Source organism: Petaurus breviceps, unplaced genomic scaffold (assembly GCF_028583685.1).
Source record: "Petaurus breviceps papuanus isolate PSGF00001 unplaced genomic scaffold, PetGlider_PUasm1.0 90845, whole genome shotgun sequence".
In the NCBI taxonomy this organism is placed as follows: Eukaryota; Metazoa; Chordata; class Mammalia; order Diprotodontia; family Petauridae; genus Petaurus; species Petaurus breviceps.
Window position 1 is genome coordinate 26,357,808 of NW_027187359.1, and position 17,093 is coordinate 26,374,900.

At 36.9% G+C, this 17,093-nt stretch overlaps 1 protein-coding gene across 9 annotated transcripts in view; it reads right to left on the bottom strand.

Annotated features, from left to right (window-relative positions):
• Positions 1-17,093, bottom strand: part of ATP6V1C2 (ATPase H+ transporting V1 subunit C2) — a 67,085-nt gene that overhangs the window by 44,310 nt on the left and 5,682 nt on the right. For 5 of the 9 annotated variants that reach the window (XM_069072257.1, XM_069072258.1, XM_069072255.1 and 2 more), the window contains one exon: positions 15,103-15,170. The exons of the other annotated variants lie outside the window; for them this stretch is intronic. In XM_069072257.1, the coding sequence (XP_068928358.1) occupies positions 15,103-15,170 (68 nt within the window). The remainder of the gene's footprint in view (positions 1-15,102; positions 15,171-17,093) is intronic. 9 annotated transcript variants of the gene reach the window in all.

The following is a 17,093-nucleotide window of genomic DNA, read 5'->3' on the forward strand; positions in this document are numbered from 1 at the left end:
GCAGAAGCATAGAGTAGGCATTCACCTCTGAGGTTTGCTATAAGGCCTTCTTGTACCCCCCAAAACATTTCTCTATCAGCTTCTGATGCCAACAATTCTTGCCAAGGAGATCATTCTTTGGAGTTAAAGAATACCAGAAGAGTCTCAGTTAAAAGTGCAAAAGTGTGACTGGGGCTAGACCTCATTATCACATTAGGAACATTAAGAGCCTCAAGGGAATAGGACAAGTGGAGATTTTAAAAAATAATAATAAATGAGAATGCATAGAGAAAAGGGTTCAGTGTAATCTGGCCTCAGACACTTTACACAAAAACTAGCTGTGTGACCTTAGGCAAGTCACTTAACCCCAATTGCCCTCCAAAAAAAAAGGGGTTTAGTGCTTTTAATTCCTACCATGTTTCCCTGATAATAAGACACTGTCTTATTATTTTTTTTTTTTTGGAAAGAAAAACACCAGAGGGCTTATTTTCAGGGGAGGGCTTATGTTGTCCTGCCTCAGCTCTCCTCTGTGGCACTGCTCTTAATGGCGCCAGCAAGCAAATCACTGGGGAAGAACAGGATGACTCGCTCACTGCTGCAGCTCTGATTGGATGCAGCTCAGAGCTCGGAGTGCATTTCGGGGGGGGGAGGGGGGACGGTGCATACAGAGGGTACCGTAATGTAGCGTGTAGCGCAGGGGATCACCTTCACTACAGTAGCAATCTCAATAGGGCTTATTTTCGGGGGAGGGCTTATTTTAGAGGAATCTTACACAGTAAGGGGAGGGCTTATTTTCGGGATAGGTCTTATTATCGGGGAAACACGGTATCCAAATAGAAAATTTGGCTAAAGCACCACAAGGCAAGGCAGAATGAGAAGGAAGGTGTCATAGAGGACACTTAAAACTCCCCTGAGGAAGGGATCCCCAAAAATGAATAAGACCACCCCCTTCCTAATTCATACAAGGCCAGACAGCCCAAGAAATAATAAGGTTTATTATTCTCAAAAGGCAATATTTTGCTTCTGGGACAAACACAAAGTCACAAACCTAATCTTATAATTGGAAAAGAACTCAAAGAAAGTCAGTAGACACAATGACTACAATAACATAAATAGCCCTAACACACAACAGAAATCAGATTAATTAATTAATTAATCATGCCCAATCTTGGTACTAAAGAACAGATGATTAAATATACCTCCATCATCTTAGTATAGAGGTAAGACTGACTACAGGTGTATATTGTAATATGCCGTGTCAGAAGGTCTTTGTTGGTTTTGTTTAATTGTTTTTCTTGGTTAGAAGGAATGGTTGGGGGAGGACTGTGATGTAAGATATTCAGAAATTACTATCCTGCAAACAAAAGCCATCAATAAAAATTTTTAAAGTTAACATATACTTTTTCAAAAACAAATTGCAAATCATTTTGAATTTATAGTTTTATGTACAGTCATGTTTTATTTAGTGTGTCACTGGAGGGCAAGAAATGTCCTCTTTTGTACTTGTAGAGTTACCCTAGCTGTTTTTTTGACACCTGGCATATAGCAAGCCTCACTAAATCCTAGTGGATTACCAACTGAGTCATGTATTTCTTTTGCCAGTGGTTGCTGTTTACAGCCAGGCTCTTTATACCTACAGCAGGTAGATGGAGCAAGCCTCAAAAAAACATACAAGCTTTAGCCGATTCCCAGTGAGTAAGACACTGTAGGAAAGGATGGCCTGCATATTTTAAAAACTAAGGTTTGAGGTTCCTTCCTCTTCATCATAGTAAAAGTCTGAAGTGAGATAGTTTGGCCCAGAGGTATAAAAACCAGCAAACAGGGGAGTCTGTTCATCCAGGCCCATCAGATGACTCAATGAACCCCAGGGCAAGTCACCCAACTTCTTTGTTTTAGTGTTTTCTCCTCAGCCAATAGGGATAGTGGAACTAAACTACCCTGGAGCAAAGCAGCAGGAATAGAAAGGTATGTCTACAAAGGGAGGAGGCTGAACTGGTTTTTTTTTAAGACTATAATGGAAAATCCTAGAATGAAAATAGCAGGGTTCAAAATATTTTTAAATTATCTTTCTTGCTATTATTAACTTTACTAATATCAACAAATATGAACATTTCCCTGTACAAATAACAGAAGAAGAGGACCAATTATGAAATCATGAACCTCCATTCTGTACAACTTTTTTTAAAAAAAGCTTATTTCTAATTTCTTATTTCAGATTCAGGCTCTGCTACTTACTAGCCCTGTGACTATGGGCAAGCCACCTTCTCTGGGCCTCAGTTTCTTCCTCTATAAAATGAAGAGGTTGGAAAATATTGTCCTTTCCAAAACTATGTATTTTTATTCAAGAGCAGTAAGTCATCTATTCCAACCCATTATTGTTTCAGATGGGTAAACTGAGGTCCAGAATAATTACTCAAACTTACAAAGGTCAGAAGCAGTGGACTGAGGTCTCAAATTCAAGCTTCTCTAGGAATTTAAGGTTCTTTCCACTACACCACATGGTAATGATCCAACTCAGTCACCCACTTTATTTGCCAAACTGAATTCTAAATAACTTTTGGCTGTTTTTAAAACTTATCCAGGGCAGCTAAGGTGGCACAGTGAATAGAGAGCCAAGTCTAGAGTCAGGAGAATCCAAGTTCAAATCCAGCCTCAGACAATTGCTAGTTATGACTTTGGGCAAGTCATTTCACCCTGTTTGCCTCAGTTTCCTCATCTCTAAAATGAGCTGGAGAAGGAAAAACAAATCACTCCAGTATCTTTGCCAAGAATCCCAAATGGGATCCTGAAGATTCACACAACTGAAAATGTCTCAACAACAAAAAATGCTAGTTGACTGCCAAATGGAGGAACTTGTATCTAGTGCAGAGAAAGGAGGGTGGTAATAGCAATTCACATTTCTGAAGTTCTTCAAGGACTACAAAATACTTTCCTTACAACATCTTTATGAAGCAGGTAGTCCAAGTATTATCCCTGTCTTACAGATGAAGAAAGTAGAGGTTTTCTGGAAGTTAAATAATTTGCCTAAGGTCACAAAGCCGGTTAAGCATCAAAGCCTTGGTCTCCTGAATCCTTCCCAGTACAGTGTTCTTTCCCTGACACCATGCCACCAACGATAGTACTTATAGTTAGAGCCTTGGATGTTTGGCTAAGTTGCCCAGTAAGCAGGACCACAAAGCCCAATTGGGCATTCATTGGCAAGACTCCTTTGAAAAGTCTATTTATTGCAAGACTACTGCAATATATTAAATAGTAAGACCATAGAATAGGTAGAAGGGAGAAAATAATGTGGAAAAAGACTGGAAAAACAGGAAGGGGCCAAGTTGTGAAGAATTGTAAATGCCAAACACAAGAATTTGTACTTGATCCTAGGAAGCAGTAGAGAACCACTGGGATTGGGGAGTGCTGGGGGAAGTGACTCTGACAACTGTATGAAAAGAAGTGATAAGAGCCAGAACTAGGGAGGTGGCTGTGGGAGTAGAAAGAAGACAACCTTTACCAAGAAATGTTGTATAGGTGAAAATGGTAAGATTTGGCAAATGACTGGATATATGGGGAAAGGGCGATTAAGGAGTCAAGAATGATAGCGAGGTTACAAATCTGCATGACTAGGAGAATGGTTATGCCCTGGGCAATGGTAGTGAAGTATTAGTAAAGGTAGCTAGGTGGTGCAGTGGATAGAGCACTGAGTTTGGAATCAGTAAGACTTCATGAGTTCATGGAGTGGCCAGGTAGCACAGTGAGTAAGAGCACCGGTTCCAGTGTCGGGATGACCTGGGGATCAAATCTGGGCTCAGATACTCAGCACCACACCCAGAAATAACTGGCCCTGTAACCTTGAGCAAGTTACTTAACCCCGATTGCTTTAAAAAAAAAAAAAAAAGACTTCATGAGTTCAAATCTGACCTCAGACACTTACTAGCTGTGTGACCCAGGGCAAGGCAGTTAACCCTGTTTGCCTCGGTTTCTTCATCTGTAAAATGAGCTAGAAAAGGAAATGGTAAACCACTCCAGCATCTCTGCCAAGAAAACCTTAAATGGGGTCACAAAGAATCAGATACAAGTGAAACAACTCAACCACAAAGTAGTGAAGCTCAGTATGTGGGTGAGTTTAGGGGGTAAAGATAATAAGTTAAAATTTGAAAAACTGCCTTGAGGGACAGCTAGGTGGTGCAGTGAGTGAAGTGCTGGCCCTGGAGTCGGGAGGACTGCGAGTTCAGTTCCAGCCTCAGACATTTAACACCCACACAAAAAAACTAGCCATGTAACCTTGGGCAATTTTGCCCTCCAAAAAAAGAAAAGGCAAAAAAAAAGAAAAGAAAAGAAAAAATCCATCCATCACCACCTAAAAGAGATCCCAAGATGAAAACTCATAGGAACATCATAGCCAAGTTTCAAAGCTCCCATGTTAAGGAGAAAAAAACTACAAGCAACAAGGAAAAAAAAACAATTTAAGTACTATGGAGCTATAGTCAGAATAACACAAGATCTAGCAACTCCTACATTAAAAGACTGAAAGGCTTGGAACATTATATTTCAAAGAGCAAAGAAGCTGGGTTTGAAACCAAGAATAACTTACCCAGAAAAGCTGAATGAAAAATGAAAATGGACATTAAATGAATTGAAAGATTTTTGGGTATTTGTGACAAAGACTAGAACTCAATAGAAAATTTGACTTCTAAGATCTAGGAGAAATTTAAGGTAAACATTAAAGACCAATCATGGTATAGGGGACTCAAGAAGGTCAAACTGTTTACTTCTTAGTACTGTGGAGTTGAGTTGTGTATAATGGAATGATTCTAAAAAATAAAACTGGGTGGAAGAAATAAAATGGAGCAATTATCTCATTCAAACAAGGGGTGAATGAAAGAAATGTTACAGTGAAAGCAGGTTAGCAGTGCTAGGTGCTAGTTGAACTGAGTTTCAAAGGGAATAACACACATTTAGAAAGGTTTGAAAGTCTTCTACATTTATAAAGAAATAGGAGGGGAGGAGAGAGGATAAGGGAGGGAATTTTGGAAAGCTGTATAAATCTAGAAGTAGGAGGATGGGGGAAAAGCATAAGAGCATAATTCTTATAAGAACCCTACAGATTAAGAAATAGCAGGGTAAGAGAGAAAAGGATAAGGGATTCTTTAAAATTATGGATTAAGGAGGTATTTGTTAGAAGTAAATCACTTCTAAGTGTGTGAGGTGAGATAGGATAAAAGAGAGGGTGAGAATGATAACAGAGAGGGAAAGTAGTATGGAGAGAAATAAACAACTAATAATTATAACTTTGAATATGAATCGGATGAATTCACCCATAAAATGCAAATGGTAGCAGAATGGATTAAAAATCAGAATTAGACAATGTTGTTTATAAGAACCATATTTTAAAATGAAAGCTAAAAAATGACAATTCTACTTAAATTAATTTACTTATTTAGTGCTATACCAATCAGACTGCAAAAAAATTATTTTAAAGAGCTAAAAAAAAAAAAAAATTCATCTGGAAGAACAAAAGGTCCAGAATATCAAGGGAATTAATGAAAAGAAAAGCTAAGGAAAGTGACCTGGATCTTAAATTGTATTATAAAGCAGCAATCATCAAAACTACTTGGTACTAGAGAAGACATAAGAGTGGTGGATCAGTGGTTTTGGATGCACAAGACATAGTAGTCAATGACTATAGTTATCTACTGTTTGATAAACCCAAAGAATCTAGCTTCTGGGATAAGAACTCGCTATTTGACAAAAACTTCTGGGAAAACTGGAAAACAGTATGACAAAAACTGGACACAGAACAATATCTTACACCATATTTACACCATATACCAAAATAAAGTCAAAATGGATACACAATTTAGATATAAAGGCTGATACTGCAAGCAAACAGGGAGAGCAAGGAATAGTTTACCCATCGGATTTACGGAGAACGTAAGAATTCATAATCATACAAGAGATACAAAACATTATGAAATGCAAAATGGATAATTTTCATTACATTAAATTGAAAAGTTTTTGCACAAACAAAGCCAATGGAACCAAGATTAGGAGGGAAGCACAAAACTGGGAAAGAATTTTTAAAACCAGTGTCTCTGATAAAGGCCTCATGTCTAAAATATATATTGAGACAAATTTATAAGAATATAAGTCATCCCCCAAATGATAAATGGTCAAAGGATATGAACAGGCAGTTTATTAAAGCTATCTATAGTCATATGAAAAAATGCTCTAAATCACTATTGATTAGAGAAATGTAAATAAAAACAATTCTTAGGTACCACATCACACCTCTCAGATTGGCCAACATGACATTAACAGGAAAATTATAAATGCTGGAGAAGATGTGAGAAAATTGGAAGACTAATACATTGTTGGTAGAGTTCTGAACTGATCCAACCATTTTGGAAAGCAATTTGGAACTATGACCAAAAGGCTATAAAAATGTGCAATACCCTTTGACCCAGCAATACAATTTCTAGTATTATATCCCAAAGAGATCATAAAAATGGGAAAAGGAAAAAAACTTTTAAATGGGAAAAGGACCTACATATACAAAAATATTTATAGTAGATCTTTTTGTTGTGACAAAGAACTGGAAATTGAGGGGATGCCTATCAATTAGGGAAGGACTGAGCAAGTTGTAGTATATGAATGTACTGGAATACTATTGTGCTATAAGAAATGATGAGCAGGCCAACTTCAGAAAAACCTGGAAAGACTTATAGGAACTGATGCTAAATGAGGGAAGCAGAACCAGGAGAAGATTGTATCAGTTACAGTCAACATTATGGGATGATTAACTTTGATAAACTTGGCTCTTCTCAGCAATTCGAGGTTCTAAGACAGCTCTAAAAGGCTCATGATGGAAAATGCTATCCACATCCAGAGAAAGAATTATGGAGTCTGAATGCAAATCAAAGCATACTATTTGCTCTCTCTCCTTTTTGTTTTGTTTTGTTTTTTCTTTCTCATGATTTATCCCATTGGTTATATTTCTTCTTTATGACATGACTAAAGTAAATATGCATAATATAAATATACATATAGAGCCTATTATCAGATTGCATGCCATCTTGGGGAGGGGGAAAGAGGGAAAGGAAGGGAGGGGGAGAAAATTTTAAATTCAAAAGCTTGTGGAACTGAATGCTCTAAACTAAAAATAAATTAATAGATTAAAAAAAAGAAAGCTATACAGAGTTAAAACAAATGTCTGGAGTAGAATTCTACTTCAATTGAGGTAAAAAAAAATCAAGAGTAGTATTCATGATCTCAGACAAAATTAAAGCTAAAATAGACTTAATTAAGAGAGAGGTAGGGAGACTACATTTTCTATCAATACTATACCTATATGCACCAAATACTATAGCATCTAGCTTTTTAAAGGAAAAGTTAAATGAATTAAAGGTGTAAATAGATAACACTACAATAGTGGAGGATTTTAACCTTCCCTTCTCAGAACTAGATAAATCTAACCAAAAAATAAATAAGAAAGAAGTTAAGGAGGTGAATAGAATCTCAGATAAGCTAGATATGATATATATCTGGAGAGAAATGAGTAAAAATAGAAACAAATACACCTTTTTCTCAGTGGCACATGGTATCTTTACAAGAATTGACCATATATTACAGCATAAAAACTTCAAACTTTGGAGAAATTTTTAGTTAGTTTCTCAGATAAAAGTCTCATATCTCAAATATATTAAAAAAAACTTTGTCAAATTTATAACAATTATGAGTCATTTCCAAATTGATGAATGGTCAAAGAATATGTATGAAAGGACAGTTTTTTGATGAAGAAAACAAAACTATATATAGTTATATAAAAATGCTCTAAATCTCTGATTAGAGAAATGCAAAATAAAACAACTTTGAGATATCATCTTATACCTATAAGATTAGCTAAAATGATAGAAGGGGAAAGTGACAAATCTTAGAGGGGATGTGGAAAAATTGAGACTGTGTTCTGATCTAACCATTTTGGAAAGCAATCTAAAATTATTCCCAAAGAATTATAAAACTATGTATACCCTTTGACCCAGCCATACCACTATCAGGTCTGTTTCCCAAGGTGATTAGGGAAAAAGAAAAAGACCTTATATGTTCTATAATATTTTCTTAGATATCAGCTGGGAAATAGCTAAACAAGCTGTGGTATGTGATTGTGAAAGAATACTACTGTGCTATAAAAATGTTGAGCTGATTGATTTTAGAAAAACATGGATTTATATGAAATAATAAAGGGCAAAAGGAGCTGAACCAAGAGAATGATGTACACAGTAATAGCAATATTGTTCCATAAATACTCAAAATCATTTACAAGGACCTACTATGGAAAAGATGCTATCCACATCCAGAGAAAAAACTGATAAATATAACTATGTATAATATGGTTTTGCTCGTGCACACACACACACACATTTTTGTGTCTAATGGTAGCCTTCTCTATGGCAGTGTGGGGAGGGAGGGAGAAAAAGTGCAGAGAAGAGAACAAAAGAAAACTTGAAAGGAAGTACATAAAAAAAACTGGATAGCTTTGAAAATTATATACAATATTTATTACATAGTTTTCGAAAAAAAAGTAAATAACATGAAATACAAACTCTTGGTTTTATATTGAATCCTTTTTTTTATGTTGTGCTGTGTACATGGAAATGTTGGGGGGGTTGCCTTTCTATATTTAAGTTAAAAATGAATCTTTTAAAAAAGAAAAAAGGAAAAAAATGTTTTTTGACTAACTATGTACAAAGCAGTAGGAATGCAAGGATGAAAGATATATTGTAGAACAAGGGAGGGAACCTGAAACCTTGAGGCCACACATGGCCCTCTAAGTCTTCAAGTCAGCCCTTTGACTGACCCCAAACTTGGTCAATGGGCCACATTTCAGGACCCAGAGGGCCACATGTGGCCTTGAGGTCACAGGTTACCCACCTCTGGTATAGATCCTGCCTTCTTCATAGGAAGTTATCTTCATAACATAAACTATATAATGATCACTAAACAAAAATATCTAATATACTAGTAGTATACTTTGAATGAAATAATTTGACAATTTTTATATAAAAATAAAACATTAATGCTATTCAACAAATTTTTAATATCTGCTTGGTAGTAGTGATTCGAAGACAAAAATAGTCGCTACCCTCAAGGAGTTTACATTCTCCTAAGGACTAGATGTAATTATATTAGAAGTCACAGACTGTTAAATCATTTGTTTTATGATTTTTTGTTTGTTTGTTGTTTCCTTTGATTTATTTCCTTGATTCTTTTAGTTTGCAACTATATAGCCTCTGACAAATCTGGGCCTCAGTTTCTTTGTTGGTAAACCGAGGTGGTTAAACAAGATGATCTCAAAAATACTTTCTAGTTTTAAAATCTTTATCCTAAATTAAACAATTTTTGCTACTGTTAAATTCAACCCAGACCATTTAGAGCTTCTTTAAACACAAGAAACATGTAATGAAAAACATTCTCTTTTGCAATTATTCCTCCTCTTATATTGTAACCCTTTGAGGGTAGAAACCATGAGGCTTTTCACCTTTCTCTAATAATGCATCATTTAATAAACATTTGTTGTATTTAACAGAATTCTCAAATTCTTCCACAATACGCCTGTTCTAATACATACACTACTACAATACTGTTCCTGGGGATTCTGCTTTATATTCATCTTTTCTATTTTCTTGATTGATTACTCATTCCCTTTCTCACTTCACTACTTATCTCTTCTTCCTTCTCCAATCCATCTTTTACACAGCTGCCAAAGTAAAAACTTCTAAAACTCAGCTTTAACCATGTCACTGGCCTGCCTCTAAACTAAAACACAAACTCCTTCCTGTGCAAGGTGGCATTTGAGCTTGGTCTGAAGACTTGGTTTGACAATTTGAACTCCTTCACCATCCAGCTCTTTAGCAGACCTTTGCAGGTGCGTTATTCTTGACTCCCTTGCATGCAGCCTACAATGCATCCTGCAACCAGTCTACCCTGCTGGGGCTCACACACAACATTCCATCTCAAGTTTCCATATCCTGGCACAAGCTGTGCCATACCCCACATCTGGAATGCCCTTGTCTCTCCTCTACTTCTTAAGACTCCTGATTCTTTCAAAGCTCATCCCATGTACTACCTCCTACATGAGACCTTTGCTGATCCTTCCCATTTCCCACCAGGTCCTAATGTTCCCCCCAGCTCCAAAACTGCCTTAAATTTACTTTTTGTATCTTCTTATACTTGAACTTTGTCTGCCTAATAACAACACAGCATAGTAGATAGAGAAATCACCTCTAAGGTAGTTCATGTTCCCCTGGGACATCCTGGCTATGTAACCCTGGGCAACTGGCTAGGAATACAAGTTGCAAAGAAAGTACAGACTTGCATTGACAGAGGAAGTTTCCCCTTGTAGGAGTGCTCTAAACCAATGAAATCATAGATCCAGTCCATATCCTCCATACTGTACACCCAGAGATACAGGAGGCAGCTAGGTGGCTCAGTGGATAGAACATTGGGCCTGGGGTCAAGCTCCAAAGTCAAATCTGACCTCAGAAACGTATTGTGTGACCCTGGGCAAGTCACTTAACTTCTGCTTGCCACTAGAGAAGGAAATGGCACACCACTCTAGTACCTTTGACAAGAAAACCCCATCTATAGTACTGGTGTACTATGGTCTATAGTGTTGAAATGAGAAACAGAATAGTGCATGTAAAGAACAGGAAAAAGGTCATTTTGGCTAGAAAATAAAGTCTGTGAAGAGGACTAACATAAGAGGTTTGAGAAGTACATTGGAGCTAGTTTGTAAAAGGCTTTAAATGCCTTTACTCATCCACTGTATCTGCAATCTCACACTCAGCCTCAGCTCAGCCTTACCTCCAGTAGCCTGGAACCCAAGTGAGAAATAGAAGAAGGGAAATAATTTTAGATGAGGAACCAAAAGGCCTTAAGAGTCCAAGATGTGCCCATTTTAAGCTGTGTAACCTTGGAAAATCACTTCCTCTTTTGGGGCTTCAGTTTCCTCAATCATACAACAAAGGGGCTAGACTGATGAATCTCTAAATTCCTCCCTCTAAAATTTTTTTCAGTTATGAATAATCTATTCATGGATAACGGAGCATTTGATTGCATGTCCATGCTGTGCTGGGTGGGTCACTTCCACTTAGGTAAATTTGGGGACTTTGGTTTCCTCACTTATAAAATGAGGAGGTTAAATTCTAAAGTCTTCAAATCCTATCTTCTTGATGGTGGATTTTATTAGTTGATAAATGAGTATCTGTAAAATTGGCCTTAACTAGATCCTACTTAAATAGTGTTTGTATTGTCCATTCTTTGTTCTCCTTCATGAATTCAAGTTGCCTCTTAAGAAAACTCTCAGGACATGTGATGTTTCTACCAGCAATTGTTAACCTGATTAAGATCACTTAAAGGGCTCAAATACTCAGAAAAGGAAGGAGTGAGTGAGTTGCTTTCTAAGACAAAAGTATTGATTCCTCAGATGTCAATGCATTGAAACAAAAATAATTAGCAGATTCCCCCCATAGAACTACTGGGGAATAAACCAAAAACAGATGAAAAGTTCCGAGAGCCAAAAGTTGCCTTACCAGCAACATGGAAAAACACTCAGTCTAGCCGAGTAAATAAATAATAAAAGGATATGGAAACAATACACCCTGAAAACTCTTGTACCTTCTCTACTCTCCTGACCAGAGGCAGTGCTGACAGGTTTGTGCTGCCTAGGTTACAAGCACAGCTAGTATTTATCTAATAACACTTAAGCACTTTTCATAGAATGCAGTAGTCCTTTTCAAAGAACCAAAGCTGGGTATGGGCAGTTTCTTTGAATATTCTATTCCTATACTATAAGTATCCTCTACATTATTTATTCCCACTGTGCAGGCAGGGGTGGCTGGTAGACTAACCACCATTTGGCTATACTACACTTGTGTTTGAACTGATTCTTTGGAGTAGTCAAAACAGACCTTGTCTATCTTCTACACTTGTGTTTGAACTGATTCTTTGGAGTAGTCAAAACAGACCTTGTCTATCTTATGGAAGCAATGATGTCCAAGGAAAAGAGTGCCAGATTTACAGAAGAAGACCTGGGTTTGAATCCTGCTACCACTTACTAGCTATATTACTTTAGAAAGATATTTAACAAATCTGGGCCAGCTTTCTCATTTGTAACAGTGAGGGGTGGAGGGGATGGTGGGGTACAGTTGGCCTCGGTGATCTTCAGGGCTTTTTCCAACTCAAATCTTAATTTTCTTCTCTGATCGTGGACCTTGACACAGTATCTACTCATTGTTTGTTTTGGTCAGAAACCCTGAAGGTCTTCCCCTCCCAGACTAATTTTGGTTTGGGGGGCTTTTTTTTGACCAGGTAAAAGAGACCATTCTTTGCCTCATTTTTACCTAGCCTTAATCACTTAATGGGCTTTGCTTCAGACAAACTGAGACCTGGGAAAGACCTTAGCTTAAAAAGGCCAAGGCCTCCCACTGCATCAATACCATCTTTAGTTGTTCTGATCTATAGCTTGCCACTAGACCCAGATGGCTCTGATGGAGAGAGTGAGGCCATTGACCTGCCCTGTACAGCCTGCCTGACTTAAATCCAATTCACTTGCAAATCATAACATCTCCTTCCAGATGTCATGAAGAAGGACAAACAACTCCTATTGAAAATTAAGACATGTCAGATGGTTTATTTTCTTTTGGATCTCGCTGCTTCCATAAATCAGGAATGATTTGTATTGACTGCTACAAAGAATCAGTTCTAGCTACTACCTTGTGTAGCCAGATGCACTTATTTTGTTTTTTATGAATTTTTTTGACCCTGAATGTAGGGTATTATGATGGAAAGAGCAATCACAAACTCTAAAACTCAATGGGACCTTAGAGATAATGATTAATGACATGAATAGTGCTTTAAGTATATTATCTCACTAAGCATGTTGATTCTCACAACAAACCTGAGAGATAAGTCCCAAAGTAGGCATTATACTCATCTTACAATGGGGAAACTGAGGCTGAGGAAAGTAGGGTGATTGCCATGGCTAGTTAGTATTAAGTGATGATCTGAACCCAGCCCTTCTTGATGCCATGTCCCACATTTTATCCTCTATGCCGTGCTATCTTCTCTTTCCGATTTGAGATCATGGTTTGTTAGAGAGGATGAGGACACAGCAAGAACCAAAATCCAAGTGTCCTGACTCCCCAAGTCCAGTGCTCCTTCCACTAGACGAAGTTATAGACGAAGGCTGCTGCTTTTTGGTGAGCTAGCCTCTATAGCTAGACTCTAGTCCTGACTCTGCTGTCAGTAACTCACTGTTGGCCTTGGGCAAGCCATCTACCTCACAGGGTCCCAATTCCCTTTCTTAAAATGAAACATTAACTAGCCAGCTCTCTATAATTCCTTCAAGCTCTTAATAATCTTTGATTCTAATTATATTATACAGTATTTACACACAAACATGCTCACATACTTCTATCTAGGTAGGTTTTATTAGTATGTTTGCATATTTCCTTCATATTTTACATAACATCACAAGCAACCTAGATGACAAACTCACATACAGAAGAAACTTTATAGTAGGCTGGAGACAACAAAATGATACTTCATTGGTACATTGAACATACTACTCAGAATTGTAGCCAATTGCTACAGACAGAACATCTTGAGGTAACATTAGTACCTATCAATCATTAGGCAGTATAATATAGTAAAAATGAGCCCAGAGATGATAATCAAATGACCCCAGTTTGAATCTCAGTTCGTTACTTTAAATGAATAAATGGATGGATGAATGGACCAATGAATGAATGAGTAAAATTTATTAAGCATTTACTCACTATACATTTAATTCTCATCTGTAAAATGAGTTGGCTATATTAGATCATTTCTATGGTCCCATTCACCCACAAATAAATAGAATGTCTTCTAGAGCAGGGACTGTTTCATTTTTGTGTCTTTATCCCCAGCAGTGTGACATAATGAATCTCGAACCAGCCTCCAAGCCACAAGACATGGGTCTCATATATACCAGTTGTGTAACTGTGGGCAAGTGACTCAACCTCTCAATGTTCTGAGTTACAGAGAAGGTGTCAACCTGAATTGATAGGTGGAGCTTTCTCACCAGAATCTCTCCATATTAATGACATCATAGCCCTATCCTCAGTACCTAGCACAGTGACTCAAACATAAAATATACTTAATGTTTGCTTAATTGAGTTTAATTCTGGCTTTAAATACTATGAACTGTTCTAGGGGATCATTCTGCTCCTCCCCAAATGATAGAAAATGCTGTTCATTTCTCCTTAGAACTTCCCAAAGCATCTTATCACCTCACCCTCATATGTCACTAAACAGACCAGAAACTAAATCATATCCCACAATTTTACAGATAAGCAAAGTGCAAAAACATTTATTCATTCAATAAACAATTATAACATAATGCAATGTTCTCCATGCAAAGCAATTTTTTTTCCAGATTTCATAAATAAAAAAATCTCTCAAGATCAGGGCTATTATTATATACAGTATCCCACATTCGGCAAACAGGTAAATATTACTTATTAAATATTCTTACTACATTGTTACAAATAACACTATTAGGCAACTGGTACGGAGGTAGAGGGATTTCCTAATGCCTATCATATAACAGCAACCATAAATACTAGTCTCCCTGGCACCCCAAGATTTTCATATTTCAAAGCTTACATCCACAGTCTTCCCTTTTAGACTGTTGCTCCGGAAGCATTTGGGACTTAGGATTGTTGTGTCCTAAGAGAAATGCAGGAGGTTTCACAACCTCAAAAAGTAGGAAAACTACAGTTCTGAACAATGCTTGGGGCAATTTCTAGAAGGAAAGAAAACTTGATTCCCACAGCTTAATGCTAACAGTCCTACTTTTATTTGAGGATAATTGCCTAGAATATGATGGTCTTCTTTAGCAGCACATTTAGCTAAGCAATCAGCTACAAGGACGACCCTGCAGCCCTTAGAAAAAGGTTGTAAAACTCCTCCATTCACTATATTGGTTTACTACCACCAGGTTTAGACAGGTACGGGTTCAGTTAATGCAAGAACATTGTGTCCTCTAAAAACAATGTCAGATTCTCATTTGTATGTAGTAAATAAGGACTATTTTACCTTTCAGCAAAGCTATCAAGTTTCCCCAACTCATCTGAGAGACCAACAAGAGAATCCAAGGTTCCCACCTGTAAAGAGTATAAATAAATTAAACATACAAAAGCTTTATGGGAAAAATGTTTTGTGAATTTTTTTTTAACAGAACAGCTTCTAGTGGGAAATTCTATGATAGCCTACTTGGGAGAGTCATTCATTGTTATATAAATTAATCCAGGGTCTAGAAACTTGGTTAGAATTCCTTAATAATGGAAACGTGGGACTTTAGGCTCTCCTGTCATACCTTTCCTGTCATATTTTTCCCATAGGAAAGATTGCATGTTATCTTGTGGGTCCTACTCCTCATTTTCTTCACTGAATAGAAAATAGCAATTTTGCAATTTGTTTGATTTCAGCAAGAGATATCTGTGGAAGCAAACTTGAAAGCTTAGTAGTATGTCAACTCCTTGAAGGAACTATTTCTACTTTTGTCTGTGTATAATCAGAAACTAGCATAGTGCCTTACACACAATAGGCACTTATTGTTTATTAACTTAACTGAATCAAATTGAGAAGTTAAATTTTTAAAAGCATCTCTATTTCAAGTGATTTCAACCTGCACCTTCTCAAGTTTTCTAGGCTGCTACAGATAAAGGATCTGGTTTGGGTGGGGCTCCTTTAGGGTCATCCTTGGGGCAGCCATATTCTTAGATCTTTGGAGAGTTTACAAACATTCCTACAGAAAAGGGATTAGAGAAATAGAAATATGCACAACAATGCCCAATGCAAAAAAATGTGCACAACAATGCACAAAGATTATCTCTGTTGAAATTAAAGTGGTTTCTCTTCCCCAAGGATCCTCCTCATTCCCCCAAGACATGCATTCTATTAAAGAAGACAGCCAGATATTAAATAAGATTTTTTTTAAAAAAGGGAAAAAAAAGTGGTAGTGGGAAATGCCAGTCAGATCTTTCCATTCCACAGCTCGGGAAGGTACATGAAAGGGAAAATCAGGTGGCCTAAAGTCACACCTAAATGATAGTCAATTATCTGAAATGTGTAAATTATTTTAAGACAATTACATAGAATACGAAATTCCAGGCATCATAATTATGATAACAAGTCATAATTACATCCAAACTTCCTTCAAATGAGTCCTCCAACATTTTGATTCTTGACATTTTAAAGATCCTACCAGTATATCATGTGGTGCAAAATTCAGAAGACTAAGTTATTAAGAATGGACTGCTAGGTACTGTGAAAGCATACTCATAATAAAAGTCATCTACTTTCTTAAAAAAAAAAAAAGGGAGAAGACAGCCAGGTAGATTGGAAAGACCCAGAATCAAAGGCTTCAGGGCTTCTACTTGGTGTGACCTCAGGTACATATCTCTGGTTCCCGGGCTTCCAAGTCTACAGAATGGCAGGAGTATTGGGCTAGGGACCTTCAAGGTCTTAAATCTATAGTCCTCCTCTATAAAATGAAATTAATAGTATATGAAGGGATTTACTTTGCTTATCCCTATTTTTGAAGTAAAGGAAGATTGAGCTCTGGCAGAAATGGGAAATTTTTCTATATGTTAGGAAAAAAATGTAGTTCAATATAATGAACTTTGTAATTCTATATATTTTGTTTTATGCAGTAAAACTGTATTCTGAGGCAGCTATATATAATAAAGCCATAAGCTTTATTAGACTACCAAAGGGAGCCATGATATACAAATAAAAACCTTAAGAACCCTTGATCTAAGAGCAGTTGGTATACACATCATTATTTTAAATATCTGGATCATTCCTTCTACAGAAAGTCTTTCTTCTTCCCCCACCTGCTAGTGGCCTACCTCTCAAAACTACACTGTACTTATTTTGTATGTAATTAAACATATATATAAATTAATGTATGTACATGTAAGCTCATATAGTAAGCTTAATGTTAATTGTTTTGAGGAAAGAACTGTCTTCCTTTTCTCCTTATTAAAATTTCACAGCGCCTAACCTGTATTAGGCATTTAATT